General features: G+C 35.4%; 1 protein-coding gene across 1 annotated transcript; it reads left to right on the top strand.

The window, feature by feature from the left end:
• The first annotated feature begins 4,795 nt into the window (after window positions 1-4,795).
• LOC114757783 (pentatricopeptide repeat-containing protein At1g31430-like) lies at window positions 4,796-7,995 on the top strand. The gene is made up of 2 exons (XM_028946864.1): window positions 4,796-4,912; window positions 5,832-7,995. Exon 2 carries the CDS (start codon window positions 6,004-6,006, stop codon window positions 7,993-7,995), a length of 1,992 nt encoding a protein of 663 aa, XP_028802697.1. The 5' UTR covers window positions 4,796-4,912; window positions 5,832-6,003.
• The last annotated feature ends 12,111 nt before the right edge of the window (window positions 7,996-20,106 follow it).

The raw sequence follows: 20,106 nt of genomic DNA, 5'->3' as shown, positions 1-20,106 counted from the left end.
TTAAATGACTAACATGTGCATTTAGTAATGTTGCCACCATCACAAGGTATTGGTCGACCAAAAATTGGTTGAAACATTACTTGAAGGTTTAAAGCATCAACCATTACCACAACAATAAGAACATTCAATTTTGCTTTGATAGTAAAATCTACAAAACATATAAATAAAAAAGAGCAAAGTGAAAAACAAAAAAAGAAAACAAAGAAAACCAAGGCATCTTACAAATTTTTAAGATTATACAGTTTCCTAAGTGATGGAGGTATATTACCACTGAGGGAGTTACTTGATATATCCTTAGAAAATACAGGAATATAATGAATGAATGTGATTTGTCCATCCTTATAACAACAAAATTGGATGAAATGAACCAGAAACTATACTAAAATACTACACTCACAAACTTTTGAGTTGTGATAGGTTTCCTAGTTCATTTGGAATCGCTCCACTTAGGTAATTGCCCTACAAGAATCTGTACAAGAAAGATTCAAATTATTCTCGATAGGAATCAATCAAAACCAATACAAAAACCTAATATTTCCTATTAACTTGATTTCTAAAAAGTCAAGTTCTATAGAAGGCCAACAGAAAAAATACTATGGCAAATGTCGGTGTAAAATCAATATATCAAAATATTGATATAAAATCTCTATCAAGCTACACTAATCAAAAGTCATGAATAACATGGCTCATCCCTCATATTTTGTGTATTGTATAGGAAAACATGTTTAGCTATATCATCAAGGATTGCGTGCTTAGTTATGATGTTAAATCACTTTAGCATAATTTCTTCACCTACTAAGATAATTATATATAATTTCCCAAGTAAGAGAATTGATGTGGAAAAGGAACAAAATAAGATACATACATTCTCTGCAAGTCAATACAATTTCCCAATTCAGATGGAATTACCCCATAGAAATTGTTGTTGTGAAGGGCACTACAACATACACAGATTATGATTAAATCATATCCAACAGCAAGCAGTAAAGCACCAGAATCAAATGTCTCGGAAAAATTATACATAATCAAAAGTACATATAGAACAGTTAAATGCTTTAGCCTCTCAAGGTCAGGTGGTATAGATCTGCTCAACTTATGGCAAGCTAAACTCCTCAAATATCACTAATGAAAGTAAAATTAGATATAAGATTAAGAAAAATTTGTCTACCGTAACGCACCTCAAATCTGAGAATCATTTACTAATATAATATGAACTTAGCAAGAAAAGTCATCATGGAAACTCATTAGAGTGATAACTCTTGGATTTAGGATCGCATTTCACTCCTCTCCATTTCCATGGGTCAGGATCCTCAGGCCTCAATTGTAACAAGATACCATCTGAGCTAACAACTACTGCTTTGAAACTGAGAAGCAACTTACCTAAATATACCAGTAATAGATAATATCAATATGATATACCAAGAGAGAGAGATGATCGCTGGCGGTTAGGTGCGAAGCTCATTGATGATGGAACCCACGAGGCTCACTAGCAGTGGGGTGTGAAGGTCGTCGATGATGGGGTATGAAGGTCGTCAATGATGTGAGTGAAGCTGGTTGCCGATGGATGTGAAGCTCGCTGCCGATAGATATGAAGCTACCTGTGTTGTAACGGAAAGCTGGAAACGTGAAGAAGGTGGTCCCTAGGGTTTAAGGTGGACAAATTGTTCACACTTAAATTAACAGGGATAAGTAGGTAATATCATAATTGAAGTTAATTTTCCCAAGGTCCCTGGGGACTTAGGAAGCATTTGGGGAGTTTCAGGGACTTTTTCATAATTAATTGTCTGCTGTGAGACCTGTGTGTAATTTTCCCTTAAAAATATCAACCTTCATAAGGAAATTTTTTAATAGCATTACGACAATTGTTAATATCATTATATAACTTGTTAACGACATTGCTAAAATTGTAAAAGTAATACTTTTTAAATTTCTTGGAAAGCTTATTATTAACGACTATATCAAACTTATTAACAACATTAAAAAACTTGTTGATGGCGTTATTGGACTTGAAAATTTGCCCATTTATGATGTCATTGCTAATTTCTTAAAGTGTAAAAGGATTTCAGATCAAGGGAGTACTTGGGTAAGATCAAAACCATAGTTTTAAAAGTACTTTTGTAGTATACAAAGTAAATATGTGGAAGAGTTTGCCTTGATTTGCAGAAAAGTGCTTATTGGGCTTCCTAAACACCCCCTACATGATTAATGGCATTATAATAGTTGTTAATATTATTACATGACTTGTTAGCTGTGTTATTTAAGTTGAAAAAATGCCACTTTTTAAATCTCCTAGAAAACCTATTATTAACGGCAATACTAAACTTGTTAATAACGTTAAAGAACTTATTAATCGCATTACTCGACTTAAACAAATCTATAAAAAAAATGGTTGCTGCCAGAGCTTCGGTGAAAAGTTCTTAGATCACGTGGTTAATAGCATTATGAAAGTTGTTAATATCGTTATATAACTTTTTAATCGTGTTACTTGAGTTGTGAAAATGCTACTTTTGAAATGTTATTTTTTTAAATTTCCTAGAAAACATGTTGTTAATGGCGATACCAAACTTGTTAATAACATCAAAGAACTTATTAATCACGTTACTAGACTTGATAAAAATTCCCAAAACTCTAGTGACTAATTGTCAACTAGCCGTTAGAGCTTTAATGATCGGCAACCCATTAAACTCTAGTAGTGGCTGTTGATGCTAGAGTTCCGGCAACTAGCTGGCTTGTGAAAGTGATTAATGGTTTTTTTTTTTGGGGGAAAAAAGATAATATAGTCATTTTAGCAAATTTAAAAATTTCAATTTGGCACGCTACTCCTAAACTGAAATTTTGTTTATTGAGGTGGCCGTTTGAGAATTTTTAAATTCAACAGTAATTTTTTTGGAAATTTTCCTTTTTATTTTCAGAAAATAATAAAACCAATTATCTAAGAAAACCCCCCCTTTTTTTTCCCTGCAAAGGGCAAAAAATAAATAAATAAATAAATAAAATAACAAGGACGGAGGGGCAGTGGACAGCAGCGGACGCATTACGCATGGGGTAAACGGCGAAAAGATACGCCCGGACTGCGAGGGGTTAACGTGGGAGACTTTCGTCATCGTCGTTCTCCGTTGTTCCTTCTCTGTCTTCAGCCCTTTTGCGGTGGCCTCTATCGTTGTCCGTAGTCGGGGGTTGCTTAATTGCTCCGTCGTGGTTTTCTGGTCTCTAGTCCTCTTTTAATTCGTTGCTCCATTGATACTATTCTTCTCACAATCTCTCTCTCTGTTTTTTTGTTTTGTTTTAAATTGTATAGTATTTCTGTTTAATCCGTTTCTTTTTAGTCTTTGATTTTCATCTAAAATATGTTTGTTTTGCTGCTGCTCGCTGCTCTTGTTCTTTCTAGCGGTACTCCTCTTGTTTTTCATCTGAACGATAATTCATCATTCTTGAATCCTATTATGCATGATTTCCGATTAATGTTCTGCTAGCTGAAATATCTCTTGTGAATGACTATGAATTTTGTGAATATTAGGTGCTGGTAATGCTAATGTGAAAGCCTGAAAGATTCTAAATGAGTAGGGATTTCTGATTCAAGTTTATGCTCCATTTGGTTCTGCATAGTGGTTCTTTCTGATTCTTGGAAGCTCATTGGATGATAAATTTGCCTATTTGGTGCTGCTAATTCTAATATGAAGAATGCGCTGTGTCTTTGTTGTTTGACTATATATATTTGATATTCTCTGGCCCTCTCTGACCTTCTCACTGCTATACAGGGGTAGCATAAATATGCAATTGGGCCTCATTGGTTGTAACTGCTAGAGTACATATACTGCATGTGTGTGCAGTAATTATGTCATTGTGTGTGATAATGGTGTATCTATGTGCATACTATGTGCATTCTTATACTTTGTGTAGAAGATGTTGAATCACGAATGTTAAGAATAAACTAATCAGAAAAATGATAAAGAGGATGAGGCTAATATTTTGTTAGAATGACGGACTTATATTGATATAGAAATATGAAAATTGATATTTTAAGATAGGTTCTCCTGGTGAATAGAAAGATCTTTCTGAAGCTTTTGGAGAATTCTTTGTGCAGCTAGATTTTTATATCAAGCCATGTCAGTCCTGATTACATCTCTCATGCATATTTGCGGTTAATGTATGTACTGTTTTGAGTTAATGTTCCATGATTTTGTAGGAAATAGTTGTGCTTTTGTATATTTTTTCCTCTTCATTCCTGAAAGTGAGGCTGCCGCTTTGTTGTGTTGTGTTTTCGAAATGGAGTATGTTGGATTTTATATTGCCCATCTGTGTCCTGTTTGCACATCCCTCCCCTTATAATTGGAGCTCCTTGATTTTTTCCCCTTTTCTTTGTTCTTCAAATTAGAAACTTGGGACGTGAGTTATTTGATTAGCACTGTAACTGTTGAATGGCATGTCCCATGTTATTTATTATTTACTTATTATTCTGTTTATTAGTATTTTATCTCTTTAGTTTATCCTTATCAAGTCAGATTTGTTTTTAATTTATTTTATTTTATCCTTTAAGGGACTTAGATAGATTTTAACCTAGTTACCTTTGTTGGGGGCATTCTTGTGGCCTCAATTATGTCTATATAAACACTAGATATCCTTTAATAAAATCATGGGACTAAGAAACTCAGCCGCTTTTCATGATTAAGTGTACTCTATTTGCATAGAAAGGCGTTGACTGGATGGATAAGTAGTGAAATTAATCCTTTATTTTGTAGAACGTCCTAGCCTAGGCAAGGAGTGGTGGATGCTGCATCAAGTGAGTGACTAATGAGGACTTCATTTCTTGTAAAGTGGTCTTATGCTTTGCTTACTTCCAAACAATGAAGGGCTGGGTCATCAACAATAGGGGATAAAGGGTATTTTCATGATTGGTGACCTGCAATTTTGGGTATGACATTCAACCAAACCAGTTCAGTTAATTGGTTTTTAGGAATTGATATTTCTTTTTGGCCCTTTTTCTTTGACTGTTATTATTTCCATCATTAATGCAATACGAACTTGGATATATTTTTATGGAAAAAAAAGAAGTACAACGAAAGAAGAAAACATCATGGAAAAAGTGATTTCTTCTTCTTCTTCTTCTTCTTCTTCTTTTGGTTTTTGGTCAGGATTTCTTCAAACGTAAGGGAACAAATTGGTGTCCATTCTTTTCATATACTGAGAAATTCAGCATAAAAGCACTTGGCACCTACTAGGAAAGTGAGTTGATAGTTCCAAAGAAGGAGCTCTAGAGGATGATGTTCAGTTTGATAATATTTACACTATAACTTTTGAACTTTTCCTGTCTCAAAGAAAATTTACTTATTCTTATTGAGGAAATAGTTCCATTCATTGTAACTTCTAAGTAGTGCAATATGTTACATCAATATATTTTATATTTTTGTTTTGGTGGTTTTTTTCGTAAAGGGAGATATAAATTATTGATGTAACAGTTTATTTTATTATGCCTCCTCTCCTTCCTTCCCTCCCTTGGGAAGCACATACACACTTGCAACCACAAAAACTTGATGGTATGCTCTAGAGTTTAGGCGGTGGAATTTGAACATTATTCAATCTTGCTTTCAGTGATTTAGGTAGATTTGTTGGAAAGCAGTCCTTGGAAAGGATGATTTCATGTGAACTTTGAACATGCTCTGATTTCATAGTCCTGCTCAGTTCAAGTAATGTTCTTTTGTGTGCACCTTAAATTCTGCTGAAATATTAGCTGACAAATTTGTTTTTTGTCCTTCTTCACCTTTGAGTTGATTTTCCTTAGGGATTTCTTCTATTTCTTCATGATTATGACATCTGGAAATTTTGTAACCCAGAGTTAGCCTGTGAAGAAAATCAATGATACTTCAAGGATGCCATGTGAGGAAAACAATAAGAAAACAAAAGGAAGGGCATGAGAGTTTAGACTATGATCTGAAATGAAGGGACGAGGTCAAAATTTCACGTCATTCACAAATTTATTTGCATTGCTCAGCATAACTTCCAATAATGCCTGTATACAGTCATACTTTTCTTTTGCTCATTAAGTCACACAAGTTCTCTACCTCAACACATGGTGGAAAACTGACCAAGAGAGCGTGCATTGGCCTTCTCAAAGCTTGCAAATCAATGTTCCACCTCAAGCAAATCCAGGCTCAGATGTTTCTTGCGGGTCTACATGAAGACTTGGACACCCTCGGCAAACTTATGGTCATCTGTACTGACTCATCTGTTGGGGACTTACACTATGCATGTAGAACCTTTAACTACCTTCATAAGCCATCCTTGTTTATATACAATCTTATGACCAAAGCCTTTGTGGAAAAGAGTAGTTTCAGAGAAGCCATTTCCTTATTTAGTCAACTGAGAAAAGATGGTTTATGGCCAGATAATTATACATATCCATTTGTCCTTAAGGCTATTGGTTGTATTGGACAGTTTAATGAAGCTGTGAAGGTTCATGGCTTCATAGTGAAGACCGGGCTTGAGCTTGATACTTATGTTTGTAACTCACTAATGAGAATGTATGCAGAATTGGGTAAAGTAGATAGTTTTGAAAAGTTATTTGAAAATATGTCAGAGAAAGATAAGGTTTCTTGGAATATCATGATTACAAGTTATGTAAAGTGTAGGAGATTCAAAGATGCCATTACTATTTTTCAGCGGATGCTAGAAGAAAGCAATGAGAAGCCTGATGAAGCTACGGTGGTAAGCACTCTTTCAGCCTGTACAGCATTAAAAGATTTGGATCTTGGTAAGGAAATTCACAGTTATGTCTTGAGTGAATTCCTTTTAACAACTATAGTGGGCAATGCATTAGTGGACATGTACTGCAAGTGTGGCTGCGTAAGTATAGCTCAGGAAATTTTTGATGAGGTGCCTATGAAAAATGTGATTTGTTGGACAAGTATGATAAATGGGTATGTGACTTGTGGTCAGCTGGATGAAGCTCGAGATTTGTTTGAGAAAAGTCCAACGAGGGATATTGTTCTTTGGACAACTATGATTAATGGCTATGTGCAATTCAATTGCTTTGATGAGGCAGTTGCATTATTTCAAGAGATGCAAATGAGAAGAATCAAACCAGATAAATTTATTGTTGTTACTCTCCTTACAGGTTGTGCTCAGTTGGGAGCCCTGGAGCAAGGGAAATGGATTCATGGTTACATAGACGGGAACAAAGTGACATTGGATGCCGTGGTTGGTACTGCCCTTATTGAAATGTATGCAAAATGTGGTTGCATAGAGAAATCTTTGGAGATTTTCTATAGGTTAAGGGAAAGAGATACAGCCACATGGACTTCTATTGTCTGTGGTCTTGCATTGAATGGTAAGACAAGCAAAGCCCTTGAGCTCTTTCAAGAAATGAAAAAATTTGGGGCTAGACCTGATGACATCACCTTTATTGGTGTTCTAAGTGCTTGCAGTCATGGGGGATTGGTAGAAGAAGGGCATAAGATCTTTTATTCCATGAAGAGAACATATCAAATTGAGCCCAAGGTGCAACACTATGGGTGTTTCATTGATCTTCTTGGTCGAGCTGGACTGCTACATGAAGCAGAAGAGTTAATTAAGAAGTTGCCAGATCAAAAAAATGAGATGATAATTCCACTTTATGGATCTCTGCTGAGTGCCTGCAGATTTTATGGCAATATTGAAATGGGCGAAAGGATTGCTCAACGACTGGGAAATATTGAATATAGTGATTCCAGTTTGCATACGCTTTTGGCTAACATTTATGCTTCTGCTGACAGATGGGAAGATGTGAGCAAGGTCAGAAACAAGATGAAAGACTTGGGAATCAAGAAATTTCCTGGATGTAGTGCTATTGAGGTGAATGGCATTCTCCATGAGTTTCTTGTTGGCAACCCATCTCACCCTGAAATAGGTCACCCTGAAATAAGAGACACATATTCCATGCTGGATGCAATAACTAAACCCTTGTTTGGTTCAGAAGTAAATGAGATGGAAACAGAAATTTTATGTCTAATGAATTCTTAACTGCAAAATTGTGGTTGAGGAATATCAGTTTCCTGTCGAACTAAGGATCAGGTCTAAGAGATTGAAAATGTTTCTTGCCATTTTTTATGGTACAGCCAACCTGCCACAAGCATGGAACCAATTTAAAAATCCTCTCTGGGAGGATGCATGAAGTGTTGAAGAATGAAGTCTTGGATAAAAGTTTAAATGCTATTTGTGGATGAGTTTTGGACTGAATATTTTCTGTACTGATTTGTTGTTAGATTAATCTTCAAAACTTATTGAAAAGACTCGTCTTTCAAACATTGATAAGCATATTCTAATTAGTTTTGATTCTTTGAATCCACATGCAGTTCTAACTATTTAGGCAGTAACATTTTAGTTCTCAGTCATTTGTATGAATTGCTTGCTCTTCCCCCGTTAACTTTTGCACAACATATTATTCAATTAATTTTGTTTAGACTGCGATATTATATTGTTCAATATTTGATGTTTCAATTTGTTTAAGCCAAATTTAGTCTCCAGTTCTAAGTTTAACCAATTTCATCATATGTAGACTAGACCAATCAATCAACCTATAATAATAAATCAAAATCAATGATCAGCCGGTTCATTTTCAGATCCATGTCGGCTCCTCACTCAAAATACTGTTCTATGAACAGTAACAGCTTATAAACAGTGCCAGCTCCCGGCATCACTGTTTTTTTTTTTTTTAGAAGGATGTTCTCATCTGTCATTTTCTTAGCCTACTACACCTACTCCCCTGTTCAAATTCAAAATTGAAGCTCTATTAATTTGTTTCCTTTTCCCCTCATTTTCTTCTTCTCTTCACCAATGCCGGTGAGGGACCCTCGGGGGGAATCTTCTAGAAGCTTCAAGCAGTTTCTTCTTTGCTCAAGTTGTTGCTCTTCTCGTAAAGGGAGAATTTTTTTTTCCTCCCCCATATATGATGCTCTGCTCTCACCCTTTGTATTTGTAATCTCTCCTTGTCTCATCTGTTTTTCTCTTTCGTTTTCATTTCTTCTATTTGTTGGCCGAGAGATCAACTAGAGGGGTCTTCAACTTCATCTCCATTTTGGTTGATTGATTTCTGACCTACAACTTCACTACTTTGGCTTTAAAGGTGGGATTTCTCCATGGTCTTTTCTTATCATGAGCATTTTTTTCCCTTCCATTTCTTTCGTGCTTATTCTACTTTATTCTTCTTCATCCTATATTTCCCACCATTTTGTCTATTTATGCTTCATGATTCTCATCGGGTATGATTTTTGGAACCCTCAAGCCGTTGATTTCAACAAAAAAATTTTAAGGAAGGAAAAGAAAAAAGCAACAATACTTGAATGGTTCATTAAAATGCTGTGTGCGATGCATATATGGTGTGAAGGAAGTTTGAAAAATGCAAGTAAATAAATTGGAATGACAAGCAATCATTTGCATTAACTTTTGCAAATTTTTCATTTCATTCATCATTCTCCATAACTTCCACTCATAAAATAATGTTCATAGAACAGTATTTTGATTCTCATATGAAAATGAGCTGACTGGTCATGGATCTACATTAATTATGGCATTGCTTGTTGTTTTGTTTTTCTTTTTTTCCCTCTCAAAATTTAAGTTTTAATTATATCAGAACCTTCCTTCATGTGGAATTAAACTTCGTCAACAAAATAGCAAAAAAGACGACCATGATCGTGGAAGTACACTGGATTTGAGAGCCATTTTCATTCACAAGCATGGAGGTACATTGAAACACAATTTTCAGTATATTATCATTCATTGGGGAATGAGAGTGGCTGAGCATTGCTAATAGGTTGGTAGTTGAATTAGCCTTTTCTCCAAGAACTTTAGAGACGGAGAATCTTTTATACGCTATTATGATCAGCTTTTTGGTCATTTCTCTTCATGTTTTGAGGAGATATCTGTTGTGTTTCTTGATTATCTAATATATATATTTATGATATTATCCAGTTCCTTATTTCATGTTTATATATGTTTGCAACTAGACTGGAGATTTACAATTGATATGCAGTTACATCAACGATCACTAAAATTTAACAGCAAAAGGATCCTCAATTTTGGGTGAGATCTTGGCTTGCCAACACATTCCAACTCTATCAAAGCTATGGTGGTCCATAAATTCATAATTGTGATGGTTATGTTTCAAATGATGTGGAGGCATTAGTAGGTTTAGATATTAGTCCGCAAATTCAATAAAATGTGGTGGCGTTTTCCTTTTTTTCTAAAAAAATTATTTATGGAGACTAATCGAATTTTCAGGGGTTTCATATGTATACTTTTTTTTATGTATTTGTGGGACAGGTTTTGATCAATAGAGATGTGTAAATATTGCTATCAAATGTGATAACCACATTTTATATATATTATACTTTGCGTCCCCAGTGCATGATGTTCTTTCTACATTCTACATTTTCTCAATGATATGATTATCATTGTTTCAATGTCTTGCTTAGTTTTTCAATAAACTAATCTAAGTTCAGTAAAAGGTGTCAAGTTAATTTTTTTTTTTGTTTCAAACTATGACTTCTTTAAACAGGCACACAGGTGTGTATGTAAAGTTGATGGGAAAGTAGTTTTTAGTGTGAAGTTGATTTTAGTTGTGCCAATACGCTACCATTAAAATTTTTGTGCTTAGGCTGAGCATTAAATTTTTTTCAGCTGTCTAATGGAAGATTATAGTCACAAAATAACTATTGTAATTATAACTTGGTCTCGAGATGGTTGATGGACAATTTATGGACCCTGTTCATTAAAATTTAGTCACGTTTTTGGGATCATGAAGGTGCAGGAGGCGTGTGGGAAAGGCATATGTCATAGCAGTCAGCAATCTTTATCTAAAGCATTATTTATTTAAGTCAGTATTCAGTCCCTTTTTTCCACTTTATTGAAAGTGTCAAATTGTGTCCTATGTCAGAATTTTAGAAAATAAGTTGACCTTGCTTGCTATGTGAAATGAAGGAAGGTAGGTTGCTTGTATTCTTTATATTTGTTTAAGTTGTAGCAAAAGGTAGAAAAAGCTGATTGTGGTTGCAGGATAAGTTATAATTGCAGTTGCAGGATAAGTTATGTTTCAGAAGCACACGTGTGCAGTTATTATAGCCGGAAAAAATTAGATGTGAAACATGAGTGTCTGTCTTAGGATTTGAAGTGCATTTTGCTGCCACACGCATTTAACAAATTATATTTGAAGACATTGTGTTTATTGAATTTGAAGAAGACGAGATAGGGGAGACAATTCTTCCGTATGTTTTATTCAATCTGAACATCAACATATATACAGCAAACCGAATTTGGACCCATCAATGGTGAGGTTGAGAATCATGCGATTACAATCAGGAAATCATTTACAGTTTAAATTCTATGCTATTTACAATTAATTCCTAGAGATCTGCCTAACATATCGGGGTTCCTATTATATCGGGATTTCTACACTCCCCCTCAAGTTGGATCATAAATATTGAACATGTCCAACTTGCCAATGAAGTATTCAAATTTGTCTTTAGCCAATCCTTTTGTAAGAACATCTGCAGTCTGCTCTCTGGAGGGTATGTATTCTAATCGGATCACCCCCTTATCAATCTTTTCTCTTATGAAGTGCCTATCTATCTCCACATGCTTGGTTCTGTCATGTTGAACCGGGTTATGAGAAATATTGATTGTTGCCATATTGTCTGAATATAATGTTATAGGTAGACTCATGCTCATTTTGAGTTCTCTGACTCGCTTCAACCATATGCCTTCACATATCCCAAGTGCAATAGCTCTAAACTCAGCTTCTGCACTGCTTCTAGCCATCACACTTTGTTTCTTACTTCTCCATGTGACAAGATTGCCCCACACATAGGTGCAGTAGCCCGAGGTGGATCTTCTATCGTCTTGGTCACTTGCCCAATCAACATCTGTAAACAGTTCTATATTCTTCTTGTCAGATTTTTTAAAAAGGAGGCCCCAGCTAGGAGAGCTCTTCAAATATCTAATCTAAGTATTCGATAGACTTCATTTAGATGCTTCTATTTAGGGTCATGGGAGTGTTGGCTGACCATACTAACTGCAAAGGCTATGTCAGGTCGAGTGTGTGAAAGATAAATGAGTTTTCCCACCATTCGTTGATATCTCCCTGTATCTACAGCCTTTCCCAAGTCATTCTCATCACTTATCTTGTCCACCCTTATGGGGGTATCACTTGGTCTACACCCCATCATGCTTGTCTCTTTCAAGAGATCTAGAATGTACTTCCTCTGTGAAATATAAATTCCCTTTCTTGACCTGGAAACTTCCATTCCAAGGAAGTATTTCATTTTCCCTAGATCCTTGATTTGAAACTCTCGGGCCAGTGCTTTCCTGATTTGATCAATTTCTGTTAGATCATCTCCTGTAAGGACAATGTCATCCACATACACAGCTAGAACTGCTATCTTTTTATTCTGATGTTTGAAGAATAGAGTGTGATTACTTTGCCCTTGGGTATACCCTTGTCTCTTTAGGACTCGAGTGAATCGTTCAAACCACGCGCGCGGGGACTGTTTTAGTCTGTATAGAGATTTTTTGAGTCTACAGACTTGTTTTGCACTCTTTCCAGGGAACCTAGGAGGCATCTTCATATACACTTCCTCTTTCAGTTCTCCATTGAGGAATGCATTTTTTACATCTAGTTGGTGCAATGGCCAATCCAAATTTACAGCTAACGATAGTAAGACCCTGATTGTGTTCAACTTTTCCTGGTGCAAATGTTTCTGTATAATACATTCCATAGACCTGAGAGAAACCCTTTGCAACAAGTCTCGCCTTGTATTTGTCAAGACTTCCATCTGCCAGGTATTTAGGGGTGAACACCCATTTCAGGTTTTTTACCCTTTGGTAGATCCACGACATCCCACGTTTCATTTTTTTCCAGCGCTGCCATTTCCTCCATTACTGCTTGTCTCCATTCAGGAATGGCAAGTGCTTCATCTATATTATTCGGTACTCTAAGGCTGTCAAGGTGGGAAACAAAGGCGCCGTATTTAGGAGAGAGGGCCTTATAGGAGACAAATCTTTCTATGGGATGTCTGGTGCAATTTCTGGGTTTTTTTTCTGACTGCAATAGGTAAGTCAAGATGAGTTTCCATTTCCCCATCATGTACTTGTTCAGTATCAATCACGCTTTGCTTTTCTCCTGGACCTGCCACCGGTTCTATTTCTTGACACGTGCTAGGTACCTGAGGGGCCTGACCTGTCTTGTTCTTACGTGTATAAACCTTTGAAGGTTTGGTGGTGTCTCCCCCTGGATTAGGCTTTTCCTTTGTGTGTGGCACATCCTTACACTCAGTTTCCTCAGATGTGGATGTTTTGGGTGAAGGTTCATGAGACTCAGGTTCAAGAGGTAGTTGGTGTTTGGGTTCAATTGTGATGTCATTTACGGTGGGTGTATGCAATTCACTCCAACTCTCCCCCTGAATTGTAGATTGAGAGTAGAATGGAACACTCTCATGGAAGGTAACATCACATGTAACAAAGAGTCTCTTGGTAATCGGGTCGTAACATTTATAACCTTTATGGGAGGCGGAGTACCCTAGAAAGACACAGCGGACAGCTTTGGGATCAAGTTTGTTGGTATGGTGGAGATAGACATAAGCTGTGCACCCAAACACTTTTAACGGTAATGAATTTTCAAGGTAAGGAGGATTGTAGTGGTCGTGAAAGACTTGTAAGGGTGTTTTGTAGGAAAGAGGTTTGCTGGGCATGCAATTGATAAGGAATGAAGCAGTGAGCATGGCATCATCCCAATGGGATTTGGGGACATGACTGTCAAACATGATGGCCCGGACAGTCTCAAGGATATGTCTGTTTTTCCGTTCAGCAATGCCATTTTGTTGTGGACTATAAGGGCAAGAGCTTTTGTGAACAATGCCATGTTGTTTGAGGAAAGTAGAAAGGGCATTATTGAAGTATTCAGTGTTGTTATCGGTGTGAAGGATTTGGATTTGTGTTTGAAATTGATTTTAGATCATATGGTAAAAATCGATGGTCTGATAGATAGCAGTTTTGTCTTTTAACAAGAAAATCCAGGTAACTCGTGTGTGATCGTCAATAAACGTGATAAACCATTTTGAGTGGGTGCGATTTGGTACACGTGAGGGACCCCACAAGTCACTATGTATTGTTGTGAAAGGTTTGGATGCACGATATGGAACACTTGGAAAGGAAGTGCATCGATGTTTGGCAAGCTCACAAGAGTCACAATAAAATGGGGTGCAATTTTTATTAGAGCAAATAGAAGGGAACATTTGAGACATATAATGAATATTTGGGTGTCCTAACCATTTGTGCCATAACTCCAATTCACTAGTCCTAGGGAGAGACACTTTATTACATGAACTAACACGTTGATTATTACTTTCATCCAAGTAGTAAAGCCCATCAAACACCTTCGCAGTGCCAATCGTCATCCCCGTCAACAGGTCCTAAAAAATACAATGAGTGGCAAAGAAATTAGCATGGCACCATTTATCTTTGGCCAATTGGGTTATAGATATTAAATTACACTTTAAATTTGGCACATGCAAAACAGAGTGTAGTGTGAGAGTAGCAGAGATTTTAACACTCCCAAGGCCTGTTACTTTAGAATCAGAAACATCAGCTATCTTAACTGTAAGCCGTGTTGTGATTGGGGTATAGGATGAGAATAAAGAGACATCATCAGTCATGTGATCAGATGCACCCGAGTCAATTATACAACAATTTCCAGAACTCATACCTTTAATGGTGGCTAATGCCTTGAAGAAATTACCTCTTTTGACAATGGTTGTCGTGGGTTGTTTTCGTGGGTGTTGGTTACTCTGTAGAGAAGTGAGTACTTCTATAACCTTGCTTAGTTGATCACTGAGTTGAGCAAAAGTGCTGGGGTCACCTTCTTTGGTGACTTCGGCAACATAACCCTCTTGGGTTTCCAATCTGGAGGTTTTCCATGGAGGTCCCAAAATGTATCCCTGGTGTGATATGTTTTCTTGCAGTGATTGCATGTGGGACGAGGTTTGTTATTATGCTGTTCTGAACGGACAGCGAGGGCAGAGGACTCCACTGTAGGGATTAGCGGAGAAATTTGTGGAGGTTGGTCCCCTTTCAACATCACCTTTTTCCTTGAGTCTTCTCGCTGCAATATAGCGAATGCCTCATGGACTGAGGGTAAGGGCTCCTGACTTAGAATGCGCCCTCAGACATCATCAAAGGATGTATTGAGGCCTGCAAGGAGTTCAAACAAACGCTCCTTCTCTATCTTCTTTCTGGATTTTATAGCATCATCAGCGCAGCTCCATTCTTCTTCACTCATAAGATCTAACTCTTGCCATAGAGAGGTCTTCTCTAGATAATATTCACTCAGGCTTCGGGTGTCTTGTTTCAACTACCACAATTTTGTCTTTAATTCAAAGACTTGTGAGACGTTTTCTCCATCGCTATAGGCTTCTCGCACAGCCTCCCAGATGTCACTGGCCGACGGAAGAAACATAAAGCACCTTTTAATTGATGGGGACATTGCGTTTACTAACCAAGAAGAAACCAGTGCATTCTCAGACTTCCACAGTGACAATGCCTTGGGATTCGACGATGGTGGTTCAGTGGATTCGCCGATGATGTGCCCCAATTTATTTCGGCTAGCGAGTGTAAGTTTAACAGATTGTGCCCACTCATGATAATTCTCGCCATACAATCTTTTTGGGACGAGTAGGACGGTCGACGTCTCTAAGCTATTGGTCGCGACATGCAAGGACCCATTTAGGTTGGAGGAACCTTCAGACTCGGTCGCTGCACGACGTGTAGGACTGGAAGCCATCTCAGTTTCGGAAGAGGTAGATGAGTCCCCCCCAGCTCTGATACCATGAAGAAGATGAGACAGGGGAGAGAATTCTTCCGTATGTTTTATTCAATCTGAACATCAACATATATACAGCAAACCGAATCTGGACCCATCAATGGTGAGGTCGAGAATCATGCGATTACAATCAGGAAATCATTTACAGTTTAAATTCTATGCTATTTACAATTAATTCCTAGAGATCTACCTAACATATCGGGGTTCCTATTATATCGGGATTTCTACAGAATTATAGATAATAGTAACTGACTGACTTTCTGAATGTTTAGCTTATGTTATATATAGATGTAATTGAAGCAAAATCATCCATATATTCTTTTGGTGTTTTTAATTAAATATAGTTATGATCTAATCAAATGCAAGTGTTACTATCATAGATTATGTAGTGTTATGAACAAATTATTCAATGCTATCCAATAGTAATCACAGTTGTATTAGTTTGATTTATTCATATTGAAGTTGTTCTGTCATTGTCTATATTTACGTAGTACCAGAATGTTTAGCTTATGTTATATATAGATGTAATTGAAGCAAAATTATCCATATATTCTTTTGTTCTTTTTAATTAAATATAGTTATGATCTAATCAAATGCAAGTGTTACTATCATAGATTATGTAGTGTTATGAACAAATTATTCATATATATAATGACAGAACAACTTCAATATGAATAAATCAAACTAATATGGTACTGATCACATCCACTACATTACCATATGAGTATTTTATGATTTTGGGATCATGTTTTATGAGCGTTGAAATGATATATCACAGCAAAATATGAACACTATAATTTGTGAGGGTGGACTTAATAAAATTAGGTGACTTGAGGTCTGATAAGATTATTTTATGAAATATTATATACCATATTAAGGAAACCATTACTAACTTATATTTATTAATATTACATCATTAATCTTATTAACTGCAGATATATTGTGTAGAATGTGGGATATGCAATTACTTATTTATTTATCTTAATTTTTTTTAATATCAGATTTAATGGTCATGAAAGTCTGTAGGCAATAGTTGTTACATTCTTTTGTTGAAAAAGACATGCAAAGTCTGGTTGTGTGGGTAAGGAACAAAGAAGGACTAACCACTGTAAATTACCAACAAACATAAAAGACTCTTAATGGTTTAGTAAATATGTGTTTATGTGCCAGTCCTACTGATGTTATCATTATACTGAGCAGTGTGAAGGCATGGTCATCATTGTGGTTCGTAGTCTGCCAATGGATGCGTGTTAAGTTACCAGGTGTTGTGGAACAATGATAAAAAACTTAGCTTATTCTGGAGCTCAATGTTGCTTTCATCTGTGCATCTTGAGTCGTGTGAAGATGTGAGACCATACTAAAGTACCAGCAAAATGTTCAGCCTTTTCGTATGGTAGACTGAGGATGTAGTAGTTGGTGACTGCTCAAATCAGTTGTATGAATAGTAGGCTCAGTAGGAAGTTTGAGTAGTCACATTATAGTTCTAGAGATTTTGACACATTTCATAACTGGCCGTTGTGTTAGCTATCAGAGATAGAAGATCTGGATCCACCAGAAAAATGATGGAATACACTAATATTTGGAGCATATCAGATCAAGATATGAAACTTGGAATTGATATGTTTAATTTTATGAAAATGTTATGTGAATTAAGTAGCAGATGAGACATCAATTTGATAGTGTTACAGAAATTGTAAGAATGAGTATGTAAGTTAAGGTAGATGGTGTGTGATATATACTTAGAGGCAGAGAAACTTGGTTGAATTAGTTACAACTTGATGTCTTCAAAACTTCTCTGCATGCATAAATGTTGGGATTTTTTTTTAAATTAGTAATTGACTTGCATGCATCATGGAAAGTCGAGAAGAATATTAACCTTACATGATATTCTTTTCATTGACTTAATTTAGTTAGTTGGAATTGTTGTTGATGCATCTCCGTAAACAAGTTATAATTTTTTATGCATTTTAGGACGTTACAGATACCAAGGTCGTGGAAGTGGTATTGTTCAGTGTTTTCTTATAATTTCCTGCCTATGTTTTCCCCCCCTTTCCAAGTCATGTGCGCTTTGAATTTTTAGATTGTCTCCCACATAGAGTTGTCTCATGTAAATTTTTTTATTAACCCCTGCTTGGAAAGGAGGAGATTAGCATAGCTGATAACTCCCCTACTTTTGTTTTTTTCCTTTCAATTTTCATTTTGATTTTTTTTTAAGTTTATTGGTTCATTCCATAGGCTCATTTTTCGTTCTGATCTTAGATATCATCTCTTTGATTCTTTTTGATATGGTAATGCTTCCTCTTTTTTATAATTGTTATGTAATTCGTGATCATATTATAATCATTGTGAAATTATAACAATATCCGATCAAACAAAATGCAAATTAAATATATTATGATACATCCTTTTTTAAATGTTTTGTGCTCATTGCAATGAGGTAAAATATCAAAATATTAAGATGTTTAAACTCCTCCTAAATATCAATATCAAATTACTTGCATTACTTTTTGGCTAATCAAAGAGGTGTACAAATAAAAAGCTAAAATAAGAGTTTTCTGAGTTAGTCTTGTATGATTTCAGTGGTAATAGTTGTTCAATATTTTAATGGAATGACATTTTTCTAGGAAAATCTTGATGTAGTGCGCGTAGTTTTCTGTAAGTAAATAGCATGCGGTGACTGCTAATTTTGTACTCAAACTGACTCCTATTTGGGCAATTGGTAAGCATTTGATGGTTAGTGATGTCATGTTAATGTTTTCGTACACTATTTGGACATGAATTCGCAGTATTATATTTAAAGCATGTAGGTTAGTATATATGTCTTTGATGATTTAGAGTGAGTTCATCTGCACATCGCGCGGGGTAAGTTGCTAGTTGACATAATAAAAACAAATCTATAAATTAAATGAAAACCACACAGTATAGGACAGGTCTTGATGATATGGTTGACCACAATTTGATTCCATCTGGACAAATGAACTTTGAATCAATCTCTACGAATTTAATGATTTTGTAGTGATATCGTAACAGCCTGTCAACCGCTATACATTGATTAAGAAAGTTAGTAAAAATTGTCATAAATGTGGGAGTTACAATTTAGATATTGAGAAACTAGTTAAGTTAGTTATTTGTATAAAATGTGTTGGTTTTTTTCCCTCTAAATACTATTTCTAGTTCTTAATATATCATCTATTTAACTACTTTGAATATATTAACAAAAACTAGTTAAATTAGTTATTTGTTATAAACGTGTTGGTTTTCCTAAAATATTCTTTTGAGTCACTTGTGTAAAAATTATTACTTGATGAAAACTCTTTTAACATATGCAATCAATATGGATTTGAATTGTTTGAAAATAAAATAATAAGTGTAGAGGATAAAATAGGTTGAGATTATTAAATTCAGCTCCCAATTAGTACTTATTCTTCACAAGAGCAAATTATAAATGGTTTACTAAATTTTGAGAAGAGTTTCGTTTTACTTTACATCACAAGGAAGAGTCTTTTAATGAAAGTAGAAATTAGTGATATGTACGAAATGTTGTCAATGTTATTTCTATCTACTCTTAATCTTTTGTCCAACATGACATTCAACTAATTTGATGACATATTTTAAGGTTTGTAAACAACTGTGGAAAGCAAAGAAGAAGAGATCTGTCATTGCTTCTGTCTTTGGTATTTGAGTCTTCTTTTGCATCTTAAAGTTGTTCGTTTGTTAAACTACTTTATTTTAAATTACTTTAAATTATGTTTAATATCGAAATGAAAAATATTAATTAAAAATATGTAGACTATATTTCCATGCAAATTGAGAAAAAAAATAATTTAAAAACCAGATTTCTAAATTCAATATGTTTTACGGGGGACAAAAATGAAAAAAAAATATCTTGAATTTCTATCTGTCAATTAAGTTTTGCCCCAAAAAAAATTGTCTGAATAATGTTTTGCACTAACCATTTTCTTTATAAACAACTTAACATTTTTTTATGCAACTTATTTTTTCTTGTGCAATCTATTATTAAATTTCTAATGAGAGATTTGTTCCTGATTTTTTTCATATCTTTTTATTGTTTAGATTAATTATTCTCATTTTTTACATTAATTTAATTCCATTAGCATATCCTTTTCCATGAACAGTTTTACACCTTTCTAAAACAAAGCAACTGGATGAAATTTGAAAGAAAATATATTCCATGAGAAAAATTTCATCAAGGACATGCTCTTGTACAAGAGAAAAATTGGTCTGTGATGTACAAGAACAGATCA

The sequence above is a fragment of the Neltuma alba genome, unplaced genomic scaffold (genome assembly GCF_004799145.2).
Source record: "Neltuma alba isolate B1F8T4 unplaced genomic scaffold, ASM479914v2 tig00010631_pilon, whole genome shotgun sequence".
In the NCBI taxonomy this organism is placed as follows: domain Eukaryota; kingdom Viridiplantae; phylum Streptophyta; class Magnoliopsida; order Fabales; family Fabaceae; genus Neltuma; species Neltuma alba.
The sequence above is the reverse complement of the archived record's forward strand: the minus strand, read 5'-3'. Positions and strand labels throughout refer to the sequence as shown.